This window comes from Trichosurus vulpecula, chromosome 5 (assembly GCF_011100635.1).
Source record: "Trichosurus vulpecula isolate mTriVul1 chromosome 5, mTriVul1.pri, whole genome shotgun sequence".
NCBI classification, from domain to species: Eukaryota; Metazoa; Chordata; class Mammalia; order Diprotodontia; family Phalangeridae; genus Trichosurus; species Trichosurus vulpecula.
This window is the reverse complement of record NC_050577.1, coordinates 57,257,686-57,275,153: the sequence shown is the minus strand read 5'-3', so window position 1 is coordinate 57,275,153 and position 17,468 is coordinate 57,257,686. Positions and strand designations below refer to the sequence as shown.

Below are 17,468 nucleotides of genomic sequence, written 5' to 3'. Positions count from 1 at the left end.
AGTCACTTAACCTCTTTAGCTTCAGTTACCTCATGTGTGGAATGGGGATAATAATAGCATGTATCTCATAGGATCTAATGAGATAATATTTGTAAAAACAAAAAAAATTAGCACAGTGCTCAGTATGCAGTAAGCACTGTATAAATGCTTATTCCCTTTCCTTCCTTCACCTTCCCATGTAGATGGATCATTAACTATTCATTGCTGATATTTATCAATAAATATATCTGTTAAGGACATTCTCCCATTCTGATACCTATATTGAGTTCAGTATGTTTCCCATTTTACTTGATTAAGCTGTTTTCTTGACTTGGCCCATTAGAATGCGAGCTCCTTAAGGACAGAAACTATTGTATTGTCCCTTTCTTTGTATTCTCAGGGCTCAGCACAGTGCCTGGCACATAGTTTGCTTATTCATTGATCAACTGATAGTCACAGTCCAGAATACCTGCTACTACTCTTAGCATCAAATAGTTTCTAGAACTGTGTGAGTCATAAGCCTCAGTTTTCCTTATCTGTTTTTCCTTTGTGTTGCCAGTGGTACAGCTTAGTCCAACAGGTAATTGGAAACTGGGCATTGAAAACTGGTGAGAATTGGCGAAAATATTCCTCAGGTTGAGGAAAATACAGTCAAAAGACATTCACATGTAAGTGTGAGTTAAAGCTTCAAAAGTATTCTGCAAAGGAGAGGGTAAAAGAAAGGAAAAGAGATGGTGGAGGGCAGGACCTTGGATAATTTCAGATTTGGGAAATACGGGATAATAAGATGGAAAGTCAAAAATGAATGAATGAAGAAGACTGAAAAGAATCGGTGAGAGAGAAGAAAGAACCAAAATGACAGTGATCAATAAACAGAGAATTAGGGTAGTAGTAGACTAACAGTGTTTTGTGTTGCACAAAGTCAAAGAGAATGAGAATCAAGAAGTCCATTGTATTTGTCCAAAGTGGTTCATTGGTCACCTTTTGATCAAGTAGTTTCATCATAGCAATTGGCATGTATGAACTACATTGTTGTTCAGCCGTGTCCGACCCTTCGTGACTCCATTTGGGCTTTTCATGGCAGAGATACTGGAGTGATTTGCCATTTCTTTCTCCAGCTTATTTCACAGATGAGGGAAACTGAGGCAAACAGGGTTAGACGACTTGCCCAGAGTCACACAGCTAGTAAGTATCTGAGGCCAGATTTGATGTTTTCTTGGCTCATTTTATAGATGAGGAAACTGAGGCAAATAGGGTTAAGTGACTTGTGCAGGGTCATGTAGCTAGTAAGTGTCTGAGGCCAGATTTGAACTCAAGATGATGAGTCTTCCTGATTCCAAGCCCAATGCTATATCAACTGTGTACCTAGCTGTCCTGGATTTGAATTTAGAACTGCCCTGATTAAAATTCAACACTGTTCACTATGCCACCTAGGGGAAACTTAAAAATGAACATGGAAGCTTAAAGTGGTTGTCCTACAATACTCCTTTGGATTCAATCTGCCCCAGACAAAATACAGTTTGGCAATGTAGGGCAGGACAGTTCATTAAAAGGTGTGTGTGGGGAGGGGAGATCCTCGGCATTCTTCATATGCTGCTGCAGCTGTTAATTCTTTTTCAAGTGTGACAGTGATCGTTACACCATGGTGGCCATTAGTGATCAGACCCACTTTTCATGTCGGACCAACTGAAACAGATGAAGAACTTCAACCAAATCCTTCCATACCACGGTTTGCTGTGACTGGTCTTTAAATAAGTAAATTGTTTTATTCACTTTGGGTATGGAAAGCTAAAAAAATTGATTATATTTGTTTTAAAAAATGAAATGTACCCTTCACTTCGTTGGTACATCAAATCAAAAATAATTCTCTTTGAAAATATTACATGTATGTATGTAAAATATGAATAATATTCATACTTATATATGATTAACTTGTGGGCAGTATTACATTGGCATTTTTTTCTGCATTGAGTTCTCTTTGGTTTTTTTTCCTCTACTGAAAAAAATGTCTAAAGGAACTAGCAAAAAGCAATCAGGAGACACACCAAATTTCACTTCCCATATTGAATTTCAGTTCTGCAATTCCACATCTTGCATCATTTTATGCCACAGGACTCTCTAGTGAGGATTCTCGCTGAGGAACTGAAGATTCACTGTAAAGCCCCTCCACTCCACTCCCAAATCATGGATAGTTTGGAATGGACTGAAGGATAGAACAGACCTTAATGAACATTTAATCATTGACCAAGATGAAATCAATTGAATTGGATCATAGATTTCAAAATAAAGTTGTTGTTTAGGCCAGCTAGTCCAACCCCCTCATTTCACAGATGAGGAACCAAGTCTGAGAGAAGTTTTATGAATTACCCAGTACCACAGCTGTGATTTGAATTCTGACCCTTCAGTTCCAAATAATATATTTTTTAACTATACCACATCACCTCCTAATCTAGGAGAAATGTATGCCAGCTTACTGGAAATGGTTAGATGGTCGTGGGTATAGAGTGTCAAATATGAAGTCAGGAAGAACTTGAGACAAAATTCTGGTCAGACTCTTACTAGCTATGTGACCCTAGGTAAGTCACTTAAGTTCTGTCATCTACAAATTCCTCATCTGTAAAAGGAAGGGTTAGATTCAATAGCATCTAAGGTCCCTCCCAGTTCTAAATCCATGATCCTATCTGTGGTCATCCTATTTTTAAAGAGTTCTAATCCCATATTAGAGCTTGTGAAGTTATAGGGATCTTTCTAATTTTTGGCCCTAGAAGCATAAAATCAACTTCCTGATATTTTCCCCCTTCTCAAATTCCAAAAAAAAAAAAGTACAATGACTCATGACATCTTTTTTCTAAGTTCTGAATTTGCACCTGTTATTTTGATGGCTGAATAAGAGTACTCCTTCAGCTAATAGAGATCGCAACCTCTCCTTGCCTCAGTAAATTATTTCATGAGTTCTTTGTTGGAAAGAACATTTGTTTTTGCCATTAGTGGTCACCCTTCTGGAGATGAGCCTCTTCCATTTGGGCCAGGCTAAAGTTAAATTTCGTTCTAATAGAACTTGCTAGGCTTGTGTTCTGTTGGCCTCGATCCCAATAACCCACAACAAAGCTTTAAAAAAAGGACCTTTGAGGAGAACAATAATGAAAAGTATGGATTTCTATTCCAAACTTAAGTGAATATTCTCCAGAGTTTTTTTTCCTATGTTCACTAAAATGAGAATGAAGGAACGACTGAGTTTTAAGGTGGGAGGTGTAGGAATTGGGAAGTAGGATATTTACAGAAATGGCGATAATCATATTTTTAAAAGATAATTACCCTAAAGAATCCTGCAAGATTTCTCCCTACTGCAATTTGTCTCATATCATTTTTCATATTCCTGTTAATGGCAAAACTTTTTTTGAAAATAAGTAGAAGAAAGATAACTGGCATGCTATATTTGGCCTGACCTGTAACAGGAAGTGCCATAAGTTCTGCAAAAGAATCCATTCTTGTTCAAATTCCAGTTAGATTTTGCAGACTCAAATTCTGGAAGGTTTGGATAAGATTCAAAGAAACAGCTGAGGTGAACTCAGTTGCAAGCTGGATTATGCCTTGTTAGCTACTTGCTGCTAGAACAATTCCTTTTTTTCCTGATTAGGGAGCATTTCCTGCTAGCTCAACTGATATCCAAGTTAGCCTAGCAAGTAATGGAGGAAATGAATCCATTCTTAGTGTGGGAACAATTCACGTTCCTTGCAATATCTATCTCTTCTCCCACATACTCTGTGAAGAGAGGAAAAGTAATCTCTAGTCTATGCCTCTTTTTCCTTCAATGAGCCAATAAGAAAGGAAAAAGAAAGAACAGAAAAGATAAGTCAGTACAGTAAACAGTTTGCTAAAAAAAAATGCCAAGAAATCAATTTCAACTTTGTGTATATTTCAATAAGATATATACATGCACATATGGGTATATATGTATGTAGAGATATTGTAACATTCTTTATATATACATACGTATGTATGTGCATGTATATATGTATGTATGTATGTATGTATATATATGGGCATCTAGATGACTCAGTGGGTAGAGAGCAGGCCTAGATTCAGGAAGGCCTGAGTTCAAATCTGGCCTCAGACACTCACTAGCTGTGTGACTTTGGGCAAGTCACTTAATCCTGTTTGCCTCAGTTTCCTCATCTGTAAAATGAGCTAGAGAAGGAAATGGCAACCACTTCAGTATCTTTGCCAAGAAAATTCTAAATGGAGTCACAAAGAGTCAGACACAACTGAAACAACTGAATAACCACAAAACTATATGTGTATATACACATGCACAGAAATATGTCTATGTATTTCTTACCCAGCTCTAAATAACCCTAGCACTGAGAGTGTCTCAAGCCATTTTCCCCATTTTCATCTCTCTGTGTACATGATTTATGACTGTTCTCTGTATTTCCCATTCTTCCTCCTATTTGGTCTTAAAAATCCTTGTCCCTGATAGCGTGTTAACTATAGTACAAGGTTCTATAAAAGCAATGTAAATGTCTGCAAGGGAAAGAAGAAAAATATTGCACAAAATAAAAGTCATCTAAGCTTTATTGAGATAAGTAAAAGTAACTCTAGATTCATTTCACTTCAAAGGAAATCTGCAACATTGGGCTCCATTCCACTGCCTCTTCAATGTGTTGTCAGTGTTCTACTAATCCAGGGACTTGGTACCATCAATGAATAGGCAGCAAACCGTACTATGAAGTGGGTTATTATTTGAGGTTGATAGGACAGCTACTAGTCAGTCAACAAGCATCCATTAAGAGCTCACTATGAGCCATGTACTGTACTAAGTACTAGGAATACAAATGAAAGCAGAAAGCAGTCTATACAGGAGAGGCAGAGTGGGGCTGTATAGTGGACAGACTACCAGACCCAAAGCAAAGAGGGCTACCCTTGAATTGTGGTTCGGCAATTCATTCCCTGCAACTGTAACCTGAGGGAAGTCATTTAACCTCTCTGAAACTTGGTTTCCTCATCAGTAAAATGAGGGGGATGCACTAGAGGACCCTTTCTACATCTATGATTCTATGAATTGTTATTATTAAATTATTAAAAATTGACACACTGACAAAAAACATACTGAAGGGTGGATGTTCAAACACTGCCTCCACTCTTAAATTTCTAGAGAGAAGTCATAAATATGCAACATTTGCTCATGTTTCCATCTGAAGGCAAAAGTAAAACCTCCATTTCAACCCAATTATAATGATGGGTCATGCTTTTTAAAGTAGGACACAGTCTCCTTACCCCTCCCTTCCCAACTAATAGAGTTACATAAAAGACACCACTGGGGCTTTTATCCCTTCACTTTGAATCTGCAGTTCAACGTTTTTACATTTCATATTCACTAGTAAAGCAATTTTCAAGATTTATTATTTCTTCTTTTGCAAGTAAAATTTAATATTAATAAAATAAAAATTCTAAATCTACTTTTTCTCCCAATTTCTAAACCTCTAACCTGCTGTTAAGGCCTCAAAAGGTGATGAGTGATCTCCAACCAATGGCTCCCTCAGGAATGGTTGTGAGAAAAATGCCTTGCAAATCTTAAGACAAGGTATTAACGTGAACTGCTTTTGGCCAATGGACGGGATGTCATCCTGAGGGGAACTCTCAGTAAATAAACTCCTTTGAGCAGTGCAAACAGGGATCTACTCTGTACCTTCTAGTATAAGAGAGTTGCCAATCAGGCCGGAGAGGCTTGGTGACTTGCCTGGTACATATGAGAGGTAGGATGGGAACCTAGATCTACTGGCTCAGAAGTGATCTCTCTATCCCTTATGCAACACCAACTCTTTATAATAATGTTATTATTATTTTTATTTGAAAAAAAAAAAGTAGGGGACAGAGCCAAGATGGCAGCAGGAAAGCAGGAACTTGCTTAAGCTCCCCCCCCAAATCCCTCCAAACACCTGTAAAAATGGCTCTGAACAAATTCTAGAGCTGCAGAACCCATGAAATAGCAGAGGAAAACAGATCTCCAACCCCAGAGAGCCTGGATGGTCACTGGGAAGGGTCTATCACACAGTGCCGAGAGCGGAGGGCAGCCCAGCATGGGCCACACGGGGACAGACCAGACCCAGAGTCAGCCAGCCAGAAGAGGCCTTGGGGCCATGAAATAGTGAGTTGTGGCAGTTGCCAGACTTCTCAACCCACAAACACCAAAGAGCAGGTTGGGGGAAACTGCGGGATCGAGTTCAGAGTGGTTCAATCACAGCTCTGGGGGTGGAGGAGGTCATGCAGCAGTGGCAGTAGCAGCAGCAGGAAGCTCCTGAGGCTGCCTCCAAAGTGCCAGTGTCAGCAGCTTCCCAAGTCCCTGGCTCACACTGTGGGAGGAATCTAGCAGCAGATTAGAGCAGGAATGCAAGGAGCACTTTGGGGGGCACAAAGGCAGATTCTCTTACTGTGCCCTGCTTGGATCTGAATTGCGGTCCTGGTTGGCGGCTCTTTGGGGAGGAGGAGCACTGCTGTGACAGAGCCTGGGGTGACGGTGTCCGAAAACAGCAGTGCTTGGACCCTAAAGCTTGAGACAAAGTACTCTCTACTCTACAAGCAGTCATATCCTGACAAAAAGTTCAAGGGTCAATTGGTTGGCTGGGAACATGAACAGGCAGCAAAAACGAACTCAGACTCAAACTCAGATTCAAACTCAACCTCTAGATTCCTTTTTTGGTGACAAAGATCAAATCATACAGCCAGAAGAAGTCAACAAAGTCAAAGAGCCTACATCAAAAGCCTCTAAGAAAGATACGAATTGAGCTCAGGCCATGGAAGAGCTTGAAAAGGATTTGGAAAAGCAAGTAAGAGAAGTAGAGGAAAAATTGGGAAGAGAAATGAGAGTGATGCAAAAAAACCATGAAAAAGAAGTCAATAACTTGCTAAAGGAGACCCAAAAAATACTGAAGAAAATAACACCTTAAAGAATAGACTAACCCAAATGGCAAAAGAGCTCCAAAAAGCCAATGAGGAGAAGAATGCCTTGAAAGGCAGAATTAGCCAAAAGGAAAAGGAGGTCCAAAAGGCCACTGAAGAAAATACCACCTTAAAAATTAGATTGGAGCAAGTGGAAGCTAGTGACTTTATGAGAAATCAAGATATTATAAAACAGAACCAAAGGAATGAAAAAGTGGAAGACAATGTGAACTATCTCATTGGAAAAACCACTGACCTGGAAAATAGATCCAGGAGAGATAATTTAAAAATTATTGGACTACCTGAAAGCCATGATCAAAAGAAGAGCCTAGACATCATCTTTCAAGAAACTATCAAGGAAAACTGCCCTGATATTCTAGAGCCAGAGGGTAAAATAGAAATTAAAAGAATCCACTGATCACCTCTTGAAAAAAGATCCCAAAAAGAAAACTCCTAGGAATATTGTCACCAAATTCCAGAGTTTCCAGGTCAAGGAGAAAATACTGCAAGCAGCCAGAAAGAAACAATTTGAATATTGTGGAAACACAAGCAGAATAACACAAGATCTAACAGCTTCTACATTAAGGGATCAAAGGGCTTAGAATATGGTGTTACAGAGGTCAAAGGAGCTAGGATTAAAACCAAGAATCACCTACCCAGCAAAACTGAGTATAATGCTTCAAGGCAAAATATAAACTTTCAGCAGAATAGAGGACTTTCAAGAAAAGACCAGAGCTGAAGAGAAAATTTGACTTTCAAACACAAGAATCAATAGAAGCATGAAAAGGTAAACAAGAAAGAGAATTCATATGGGACTTACTAAAGTTGAAGTGTTTTGTTTACATTCCTACATGGAAAGATGATGTGTGTAATTCAGGACACCTTCTCAGTATTAGGAGAGTTGAAGGGAATATAGACAGAGGGCACAGGATGAGTTGAATATGAAGGGATGATATCTTTAAAAAAATGAAATAAATTTAAGGGGTGAGAGAAGAATATATTGAGAGGGGGAGACAGGGAGAGATAGAATGTGGTAACATCTCACAGAAAAGTGGCAAGAAAAAGCAGTTCATTGGAAGTGAAGAGGGGGCAGGTGACGGGGAATGAGTGAATCTTACTCTCATCAGATTCAACTTGAGGAGGGAATAACATACATACTCAATTGGGCATCTTACTCCACAGGAAAGTAAGGGGAAGGAGATAAAAAAGTGGGATTGGGAGAAGGGAGGGCAGATAGGGGGAGAAGGTAATCAAAAGCAAACACTTTTGAAAAGGGACAAGGTCAAGGGAGAAAATTCAATAAAGGGGGACAGGATAAAATGGAAGGAAATATAGTTCACTTTTCACAACATGAGCATTGTGGAAGTGTTTTGTATAATGGTACATGTGTGATCTATGTTGAATTGCTTGCCTTCCCAGGGAGAGTGGGTGGGAAGGAAAGAGAGGAGAGAATTTTGAACTCAAAGTTTTAAAAGCAGATGCTTAAAAAAATTTTTTTTCATGCAGCTGGCAAAAAGATATGTAGGGAATGGGACATAGAAATCTATCCTGCCCTACAAGAAAGTAAGCGGAAAGAGGATGGTGTGGGGCGGGGATGGGGTGAAAGAGGGGAGGGCTGACTGGGGAACGAGGCAATATATGCCATCTTGGAATGGGGGAGAGGGTAGAAATGGGGAGAAAATTTGTAAGAAATTCTTGTGGAAATCAATGTTGAAAACCAAAATATTAAATAAAATATATACAGAAGTTTAAAAAAATAAAAGAAAAAAAATAATGTTATTTATATAAATAAATAAGTCTGAAGTGAACTCTGTTTTGTTTTTTTTTTTCCTGCAGTGCAGATATGAAAAATAAACTTTGGTTTACAAAAATAACTTTCCTTTTCAGGGACAACAACTGTTTGCCCTCCACTACAGTCCTGCTCCTTGGCCTTGCTAGGTAGAAGTGACCTTGGGTTACTAACGGTTGTAAAGCGGCTCTTCCTGGACTGGAAATATTCCAAACTGGGGCCTACTGCCAGAGGATAGGACCAACTATTTGCCAACAGAAGGTTGCCCATCGTTGGTGAATATTTTTAGCGAAAGCAACAAGCTGGGAAGGTTCCTACTAAGACCTGGAAGATCTAAGTTTGAATCTTTTGTCAGATACTTCCCAGCTGTTTCAGCAAATCACTTAACATGTCACTATCACTTTTCTCATCTGTGAAGTGGAGCTAACACAATTTACAAGGCTGCTGTGAGTATCAAATAAGGAAATATGAATGTTCAAGAAAAAATGTTAATATTGTACTCTGTGTTTCACCCACAAATCTACCAGAAACAGTATTTATTTAAGTTAATGGTAATCTAATGGCTAAGCCATGGACTTGACTCTACTTTATCCAAGGAAATTTGAGATAATATTTATCAGAATCTTGAACAAGAAAAAGATGGGTTAAAATATAGTTTGATATTAATGTTTCAAAATGCTTGAGTAACCACGTCACCATCCCACTCCCTTGAAAATCACTTCTCAAATCAGTGAGACTTCTAGAGTTAAACAGAGGGACCTCCTTCCTTCTTTTCTCAATGGAGAAGGGTGAGTCATAGTCAATTGCTATGGATGAGCAAAGAGATTGACCCCTTAAATGGGTCAATCGCTTCAGAGTTGGGGAAAGCAATGACATAAACAAGACAAGAATTACTCTGTTAAAAGGTGGTTTTTCACCTTTAATTTGGTTCCCTAAAAAAGACAAATTTTTTCTTTGAACTCTCACCCGCCTTCCCAAAGGGTGAGACACCCAGGAGGCTGGAAAGGGTTTTAGAGAAAAATATTATTTCTTAATATTTTCAGGTTTACTGATATTCTAGGAGGTCATGGAAGCACTTCGTAAGTCATAAAGCACTACATAAATACTAATTATCATTATTACCTTACTTTTCAAATTTACTTCCTGATAGATCCCTTATAACAACAAACATCTATTTGCTATCGCTTGAATAAGTTCTGGGTATTTCTTGTTGTCATTCAGTTGTTTCTTTTTCTTCATGACCCCATTTGGAGTTTTCTTGGCAAAGATACTAGAGTGGTTTGCCATTTCCTTCTCCAGCTCATTTTACAGATGAGGAAACTGAGGCTAATAGGGTTAAGTGACTTGCCCAGAGCACATAGTTAGTGTCAGAGGCTGGATTTGAACTTAGGTCTTCCGCTCTATCCATGGTGCCACCTAGCTGTACCTCGGGCAGTTCTACTAAAGGACATTTATTCACTCATGGTATCTCCTGTGACTCAACAGCCCTCCCAGTTCCTGTCTACTGAAGATCTAGGTTAAGATCCAACTTTTCATGATGCTTTCCCTAGCCGATGCAGGTCCTGTGTGATTACTCCTCCAGAAATCTTATTCCCTTTACTGACCACATCAGTACAGTGTATACACCCTTGCATTGCTCTGTATCTTCTCAGAAATATGTCCTGTCTCTACAACTAGATTGAGAGGCCCTGGAGGGTATGTTTTGATATGCACTTTAATATATCTCCATTATTTAGAGAGACAGAAAAGCATAGTGGCTAGTCAGCTAGCCTCAAAGCCAGGAAGGCCTAGATTTAAGTCCCACCTCTCACATATACTGGTCATATGGCCTAGAACAAGTCATTTAACCTCTGGGTACACTAGATGATTCTCTGAGATTGTAAGTTGCATAGAAAGTGCCAACCTGCATTGATAGAGTTTTTCAATCTGGAAATTCCCATTGAAGTCATAGGTCCAATCCCTATAACTATCTCTATTGTTTAAGAGCAGTGTTTTCTGCATGGCAGGTTCTCAAAACATTTATTATATTTATTGACAATGACTGTGATTTATCAGGTCCATTCTTGGGGAAGTAGGCACCAATTCACTGTTGATTGAATAGCTCTGTGCTAGGAACTCATTTCTGGTAACTTTGTCTTACCAATTAATGTTAAATAAGGTTAGTAGATAATGCTGATGAAGATATTCCACCAATCGACGCTTGTGAAAGAAATTTCTCACAAACTTAAAAAAAAAGGCCTGAAATGATTTTTTTAAGTTGGTCCAAAGATTAATCCAACCCAGAGCCATGCTGTCTGCCATACTGCTTAAAGATTATGCTGACTTTCTGAATTGATTTTCTTTTGTATATCAATGTTTCTGTAAACTACATCTGCTACTGTAGCAGAACTCATTCTGATAGCTTTTAGCTCTATGTTGTTAATCAAAAATAGTACATTTCATAAGAAGTCTTCCCAGGACACATTGGACATGATTGCTCAATCTTCTCTGCTCCATGGCTCTAGGCTGACTTTGTAATAATCTCTTTCCTGGCTTACTTTACAAGTTTAAAAAATGAAGAAAAAAATCAAATAGCCTGCTTCCAGTCATCATTGACTTTTTATTACTTACCTGTCAGGTATGTTTGCTCATGTATTTCTGTGATGCTCACTAGCTCTGATTGCTGCTGTTGGCAGCTCTTTCTTGCTTGATGCCAAGTCAAAGCCGATTTAGAGTTTATCTGGTAGGAGACACCAGTTAATGGATCTTTGGTCCATAAATTTTCACTGCCAGCAACTACAAAAAGAAAACAAATAAAATTGTGAATTATAACTAGAATGTACATATAATTGATGCATAACAAATTAAACCAACTTGTAAATGAAATTTTTAAAATAACATAACTAGATTTTAAAATTTAAATTTAACATGGAAGGACATATCCATTTACAAGGAATATTGCCTGAGGCAGTTAAGGATGTTTTTTCTTATTATTTTTAAAGCATTTGACGGATTTTCTCCCTTAGTGGATAGAGTTCTTGACTTGTGGTCAGGAAACCGAGGTTTAAATTATCTCACACACTTATTAACTGAATGATCACATACAAATCACATAACATTTCAGAGTCTCACTCTTCTCATGAGTAAAATAAGAGTGATAATAAAACTTGTAATACCAATCTCACATGGTTTTTGTGAAGAAAGCATTATGTAAATTTTAAGAGTCAAGCCAATAAACTTTTGTTAAGTTCCAGTCACTGTGCTAAGCAGTGGGGATAACAAAGAAAGGCAAAATTAACAGTCTTTGCTCTGAAGGACCTTAGGATTTAATGAGGGAGACAACATGTGAAAAATTATGTACAAATAAAAAATATACAGGGTACATTTGAGATCATCTCTGACAGAAGATACTAAGATTAAGTAGGACAGAGAAAGGCTTTTTGTACAAAGTGGGACTTTAGCTGAGAATTGAAAGAACCCAGAGAAGATAGGATGTTCCAGGCATGAGGGACAATCTGTGAAAATGGACAGAGCTCTTATAATTTTTTCCTATGCAAGGGCAGGGACTGATTTCATAGTGCCTGGCACACAGTAGGTGCTAACAAATGATTGCTGAATTAAATTGAACTTAATATCAAAAAGATAAAGGAGGTAGACAAGGCATCATCTACCACTCAACTCTCCCTGGGACCCATCAGGAATGAATAAAAAAGTAACCAATTTTCTCTCCTTTATCCACTGGACACTTATGATCACGTGGGATGGAAAGTAAGGAAACTATAAACATACCGAACTGTAGGATGGGAATGGAAAACAGTTGTACCTTACCAATCCCATATGGTTTCTTACATTTAATTATCCACCACTCCATCACCAACACCAAAACTTACACATGTGTAGACCCATAGTGGTTTACAAGACTCCTATTGATGAGCAATCACAAAACCAACTCTGGAGGAATCTCTAGAATTGGTTTTAGTGTCTACTGATTTAAATATCAAAGCATTAGTCTTGGAACAGTGCTTCAAATCAATTCAATGGGTAGTTATTAAACACAGTTAACTTGTATACTTGAAGCCAGAATCTCTAAGATTTTAAGCAAATGGCTTTGAAAACTACATTAATTCTAGAAGCTTGATATTGGTTTTGTATTGTTCAGGCAGTTCCAATTTTTCGTGACCCCATTTGGGGTTTTCTCGGAAGAGATACTTGACTGGTTTGTCAGTTCCTTCTCCAGCTCATTTTACAGATGAGGAAACTGAGGCAAACAGGGTTAAGTGACTTGCCCAGGGTTGCAAAGCCAGTAAGTGTCCAAGGCCAAATTTGAACTCATGAAGATGGGTCTTCCTGACTTTGTGGCCTGATGCTCTATCCGTTGAGCCACCTAGCTGCCCAGAAGCTTGATTAACAAAGTGCTATTTAGTGCCATGGTGTATCACTTAAATATCTATTTCCTAGATTTCGATTTGTAAACTTGAAAATGAATAAGTCAAATGTAAATTTTACCTACTTCATATTAAGTCAATGCAGAAATTATTTGCCAATTATTTATTAGGTATCTCTGAAAGTGAAAGTACTCTTTTGAGATGAACAGGGAATTACTTAAGTTAGTGAAGTGTTGGTTTACTAACTGACAGGATACATTTATCATACTCAGTAGTAATACTTCGTAGGACACATGCTAAGTTGTTGTCCTTCATTCTCAACTAGAGGACCATGACATCAGGGAGGTGATGCCATGACATGCAAGTGAATTGGGTTTAAGTGATAGAGAACTGTGCAAAGTCACCAGCCTCACTTTCTCCTCCAGAACCATCTGGGTCCAGTTACCAGATATACACCAGGGAGAATGGAGATGGCCCTGGATGCAATGATTAAGACTAAGCAAGAAATGAGGCAAAGAATGGCCTCTTTTACTCAGTCAAAAATAAATCAGTCTGGGAAGGGAAGACCCTCAGAGTTTCTCACACATAAGCTAAGAGTAGCTGGCTGAATAATAACTTCATTCAGACCTTCAGCACCATTAGATTGTAAGCTCCTTAAGGGCAGAGACTGTTTTGGGCCTCATTTTGTTTTCCCAATGCTTAGCGCAGTGCCTAAGAACATATTGCTGTTGTTCAGTCATGCCTGACTCTTCCTGACCTCATGGACTTGACTTGTCCATGATGTTTTCTTGACGAAGATACTGGAGTAGTTTGCCATTTTCTTCTCCAGCTCATTTTACAAATGAGGAAACTGAAGCAAACAGAATTAAGTGACTTGCCCAGGGTCACACAGCTAGTAAGTGTATGAGGCCAGTTTTCAAGTCAGGCATCTTCCTGACTCCAGGTTTGGTGCTCTATCCACTGCACCACCTAGCTGCCCTGTCTAGTACATAGTAGGTATTTAATAAATGTTTATTTATTAATTTAAAACTTGTTTGATTTTGCCCAAGTTATTACTCCCCACCACAGAAGCAGATTGCAAACTCTCCTTGCCTTAAGAGAAAGTCAATGTTATGGTTAAAATACATAGGTAGGTATTTATGGTGACCAGCCTTCTGATGATGAGTCTCTCTGCACTTAGCAAAGCTGGTCCTCACACAGCAGGCCACTCCTGTGGGCTGCAAATAGAAGTCTTTCCAGCTTGGTGAAATTTGCCAGAGCTTTTTACCCTGCTAGCATTGCCCTAAAAATTCCATGAACATCATAGTGATATCAGAATAGCACCATATGGAGATATATCTGAATATGACCTACATACAATTACTCATTATTCCATTAATCCCCCAACAAATTGATGCACAGTTATCAAATTACCATAGTATAGACTTTAAAAATATACATGTGTGTGTATGCCCCAAAGATCCTTACCTAAAGAAGGAAAATATAGTAATATATAAAATATATGAAGTGTTTGATGATTTCAATGATAATTTAAACTATTCTTTCCTCAACCAAGAGATGTTTCCCACAATGGTCACAATATTCCTAGGGCCATTTTCCCCACAATTTAAATAAAATTCCACTTCTCATTCCATTTTTCACCATGTACATTTCCACATGGCTTCCTTCAATGATTTTTAACTGTGAATATGCTAAATATGTTTTTAATATGTTCTTTGGATGCAAAAAGTTATATTTTAATCATTGCTTAATGATGATACATCTTACCTATGAAACTTATTTTCTTTACTTAAAAGTAAGCCTTTTCACTCAGTTTTGTTTTGGACTCTCTCAAATTATTGTTGTCATTCATTTTTAATTCTTTATAAGAATGTTCAATCTTTGTCAGTATCTGTAATGTTCACATTTAAAACATATCATTTTGCATCTCTTTCCAAATGTTGATTCATATCCTGAAAATTTCAGAGAAATTAGCCAGTGTCTCTTGGTCACATGGCTCTCCCTGACCCGACCTACATTCTGTCCCTAAGTTTGTTGTGTACCTCTAATAGGGAAGTGACCATGGGCCTCTCTATCAAATGCATATACCACATTCAGTGACCTGAAATTTAGAGAAAAGTCCCATGGCACACCAAAGGGAAGAAAATGCAATGTGAATGCCCAGGACTCCATTTAACAAAAGAGTTCTTATTGAGTGCTTACTATGGGCAAGGAACTAGCAGAAAATATGAAGCTAAGTACAGGGCCTAGAAAGAATATAACATGTCTGCAAGACGCTTGAAATATAAAAGCATTACACCTAGAAAAGTTGTTCAATTAGATACAACAAGCATTTACTAAGTATCCATTAAGTGTCCAAGGTATTAGCTAGGTGCTGGAGGATACGAAAGTACAAAATAAAAATCATTTCCTCTCTCTAAGAACTTTGATGGGGATTAGGGGGAGGGGAGTATTGGGGGAGGGGTGGGAATAGAGAAGGATTGTTGTTGTTTAGTCTTTTCAGACTCTTTGTGACCCCATTTTCAGTTTTCTTGACAAGATACTAGAGTGGTTTGCTATTTCCTTCTCCAGTTCATTTTACAGATGAGAAACTGAAGCAAACAGGGTTAAGTGACTTGCCCAGGGTCACATAGCTAGTAAGTGTCTAAGGTCAGATTTGAACTCAGTTCTCCTGATTCTGGGCCCAGTGCTCTGTCTACTGAGCCATCTAACTGCCTCTTCCAAAATGTAAACATACAAATAAATATAAGATAATTACAGGGAGTGAAGAGTCCTAGTGGTTACAAAATCTCAGGAATGTATTCCTCATAAAGTGTATTCAAGATACAGAGAGCATAAACTGAAATATGGTAAACTATGGGATGAGCCAGATTTAGTGAGAATTCTGAAAGGATTCCACTCTCTATTAAAGTGGCATCATTCCAGTGAAAGTATAGCAGCTTTGATTGGATTATAGAGAAAGAAATAGACCACAATGAGGGTCTGAGGTGCTAAAAAGGAAGTCACTAAATGGTGCTGTACATAATTTCACCCACCAAACAAGGAGCTCCTTGTTCCTCCTGCAGTTAGACAAGGAAAGCTCAGCAATCCAAAAACCCCACAGTGGTCATCTGACCAAAATAACAACTGAGGGTATGTCCCTTCTCCTGATTTAATTTAAAAAATGGGAATCCTGACCTTGCATTCTAGAGAGAGGAATTAAATAAAAGAAAGAGACAAGTCATGCATTTGCTGACTAGAGCAAAAGGGAAAGTGGCCCACAGATGTGCAACTCAGCCTTCTCTAAACCAGATGCCCAGAAGTTGCAAGCTAAAGAGAATTTGGGAGAAAGGGGTCTTTTCCTTTTCCTGTTTTCATGATCTAGTTAGAGAGAAAAATAATTGTTTAAATAGGAGGAAAACATTACAATAAACAATACTGAAAACAAAGAAACATATACATTAGATGTCATCAGGTCAATTACCAGTTCCTCTTTTTCCTGTATTGAACCTGCCTGATGATTTATGGTTTAAGGTAAGATAATATGGTCTCTTGATTTCAGCTTGTGCAAATAGATTCACACTTCATAGAATTTTAAAACAGCAAGGTCTTTTCTTTAAAAATAACAGTAGCAGAGGTATCAGTTAGTAAAATGCATTTGAAGACCTTGATGCATGATAAAAGTAATTAATATTTTTATTTCCCCTTCAGTTAGTTGTCACAGTTAGATGTTATAGAGAAGGGAAAATATGTGGTTTGTTGAGGATGCATGATATAGATCTAGGCAACAAAATTACTCTTATGTCAAATATACTCAAGATGCCACTAGTTAAAACTAATACATCATTTATGCAGGACTTCTCAGTATGCTGAAATTTAACATAAAAATGGAAATTCCTTCATCCTAGGGAAAAGGGAAAGAGTCTTATTTATTTGGACAAAAAGATTTATGGTGCCTTTAGAAATTAGGTTGAAATAAATCTTCAGAGCAAGGTTTTCTAGAGATTTACACAAATGAGGAAGATTCTCTCTCTGTCTGTCTCTCTGTCTCTGTCTCTCTCTCTGTCTCTGTCTCTCTGTCTCTGTGTGTGTGTGTGTATATATACACACATATATAGGTGTGTATGTGTGTTTATATACAGACTTACCCAAAAATCTTAGTGCATTTTTGAGCATTAATAACTTCAGAAGCAGAAAAGCTACAAACTTACCCCAAAAAGTCACTTGAAAGCTTAATTATTTAAATGTTTTTAAAGCTCAATTTTGTAAATTTTGGATAATACATTTTTATTTTAATTTGATTTTCTAGATAACAGTTTCTCAGACAGGTGGAAGAGATCTTGCTTGGCCACCTGATCTGTCTCTATTAGACTTCTTGTGGGGTCACAAAAAATTGTCACACATGCATCAAAATTTTA

General features: G+C 38.0%; 1 protein-coding gene across 1 annotated transcript in view; it reads right to left on the bottom strand.

The window, feature by feature from the left end:
* MRC1 (mannose receptor C-type 1) overlaps positions 1-17,468 on the bottom strand; it is a 127,388-nt gene that overhangs the window by 78,150 nt on the left and 31,770 nt on the right. Inside the window, 1 exon segment of the mRNA XM_036759851.1 lies at positions 11,318-11,482. Coding sequence (XP_036615746.1) covers positions 11,318-11,482 — 165 coding nt within the window.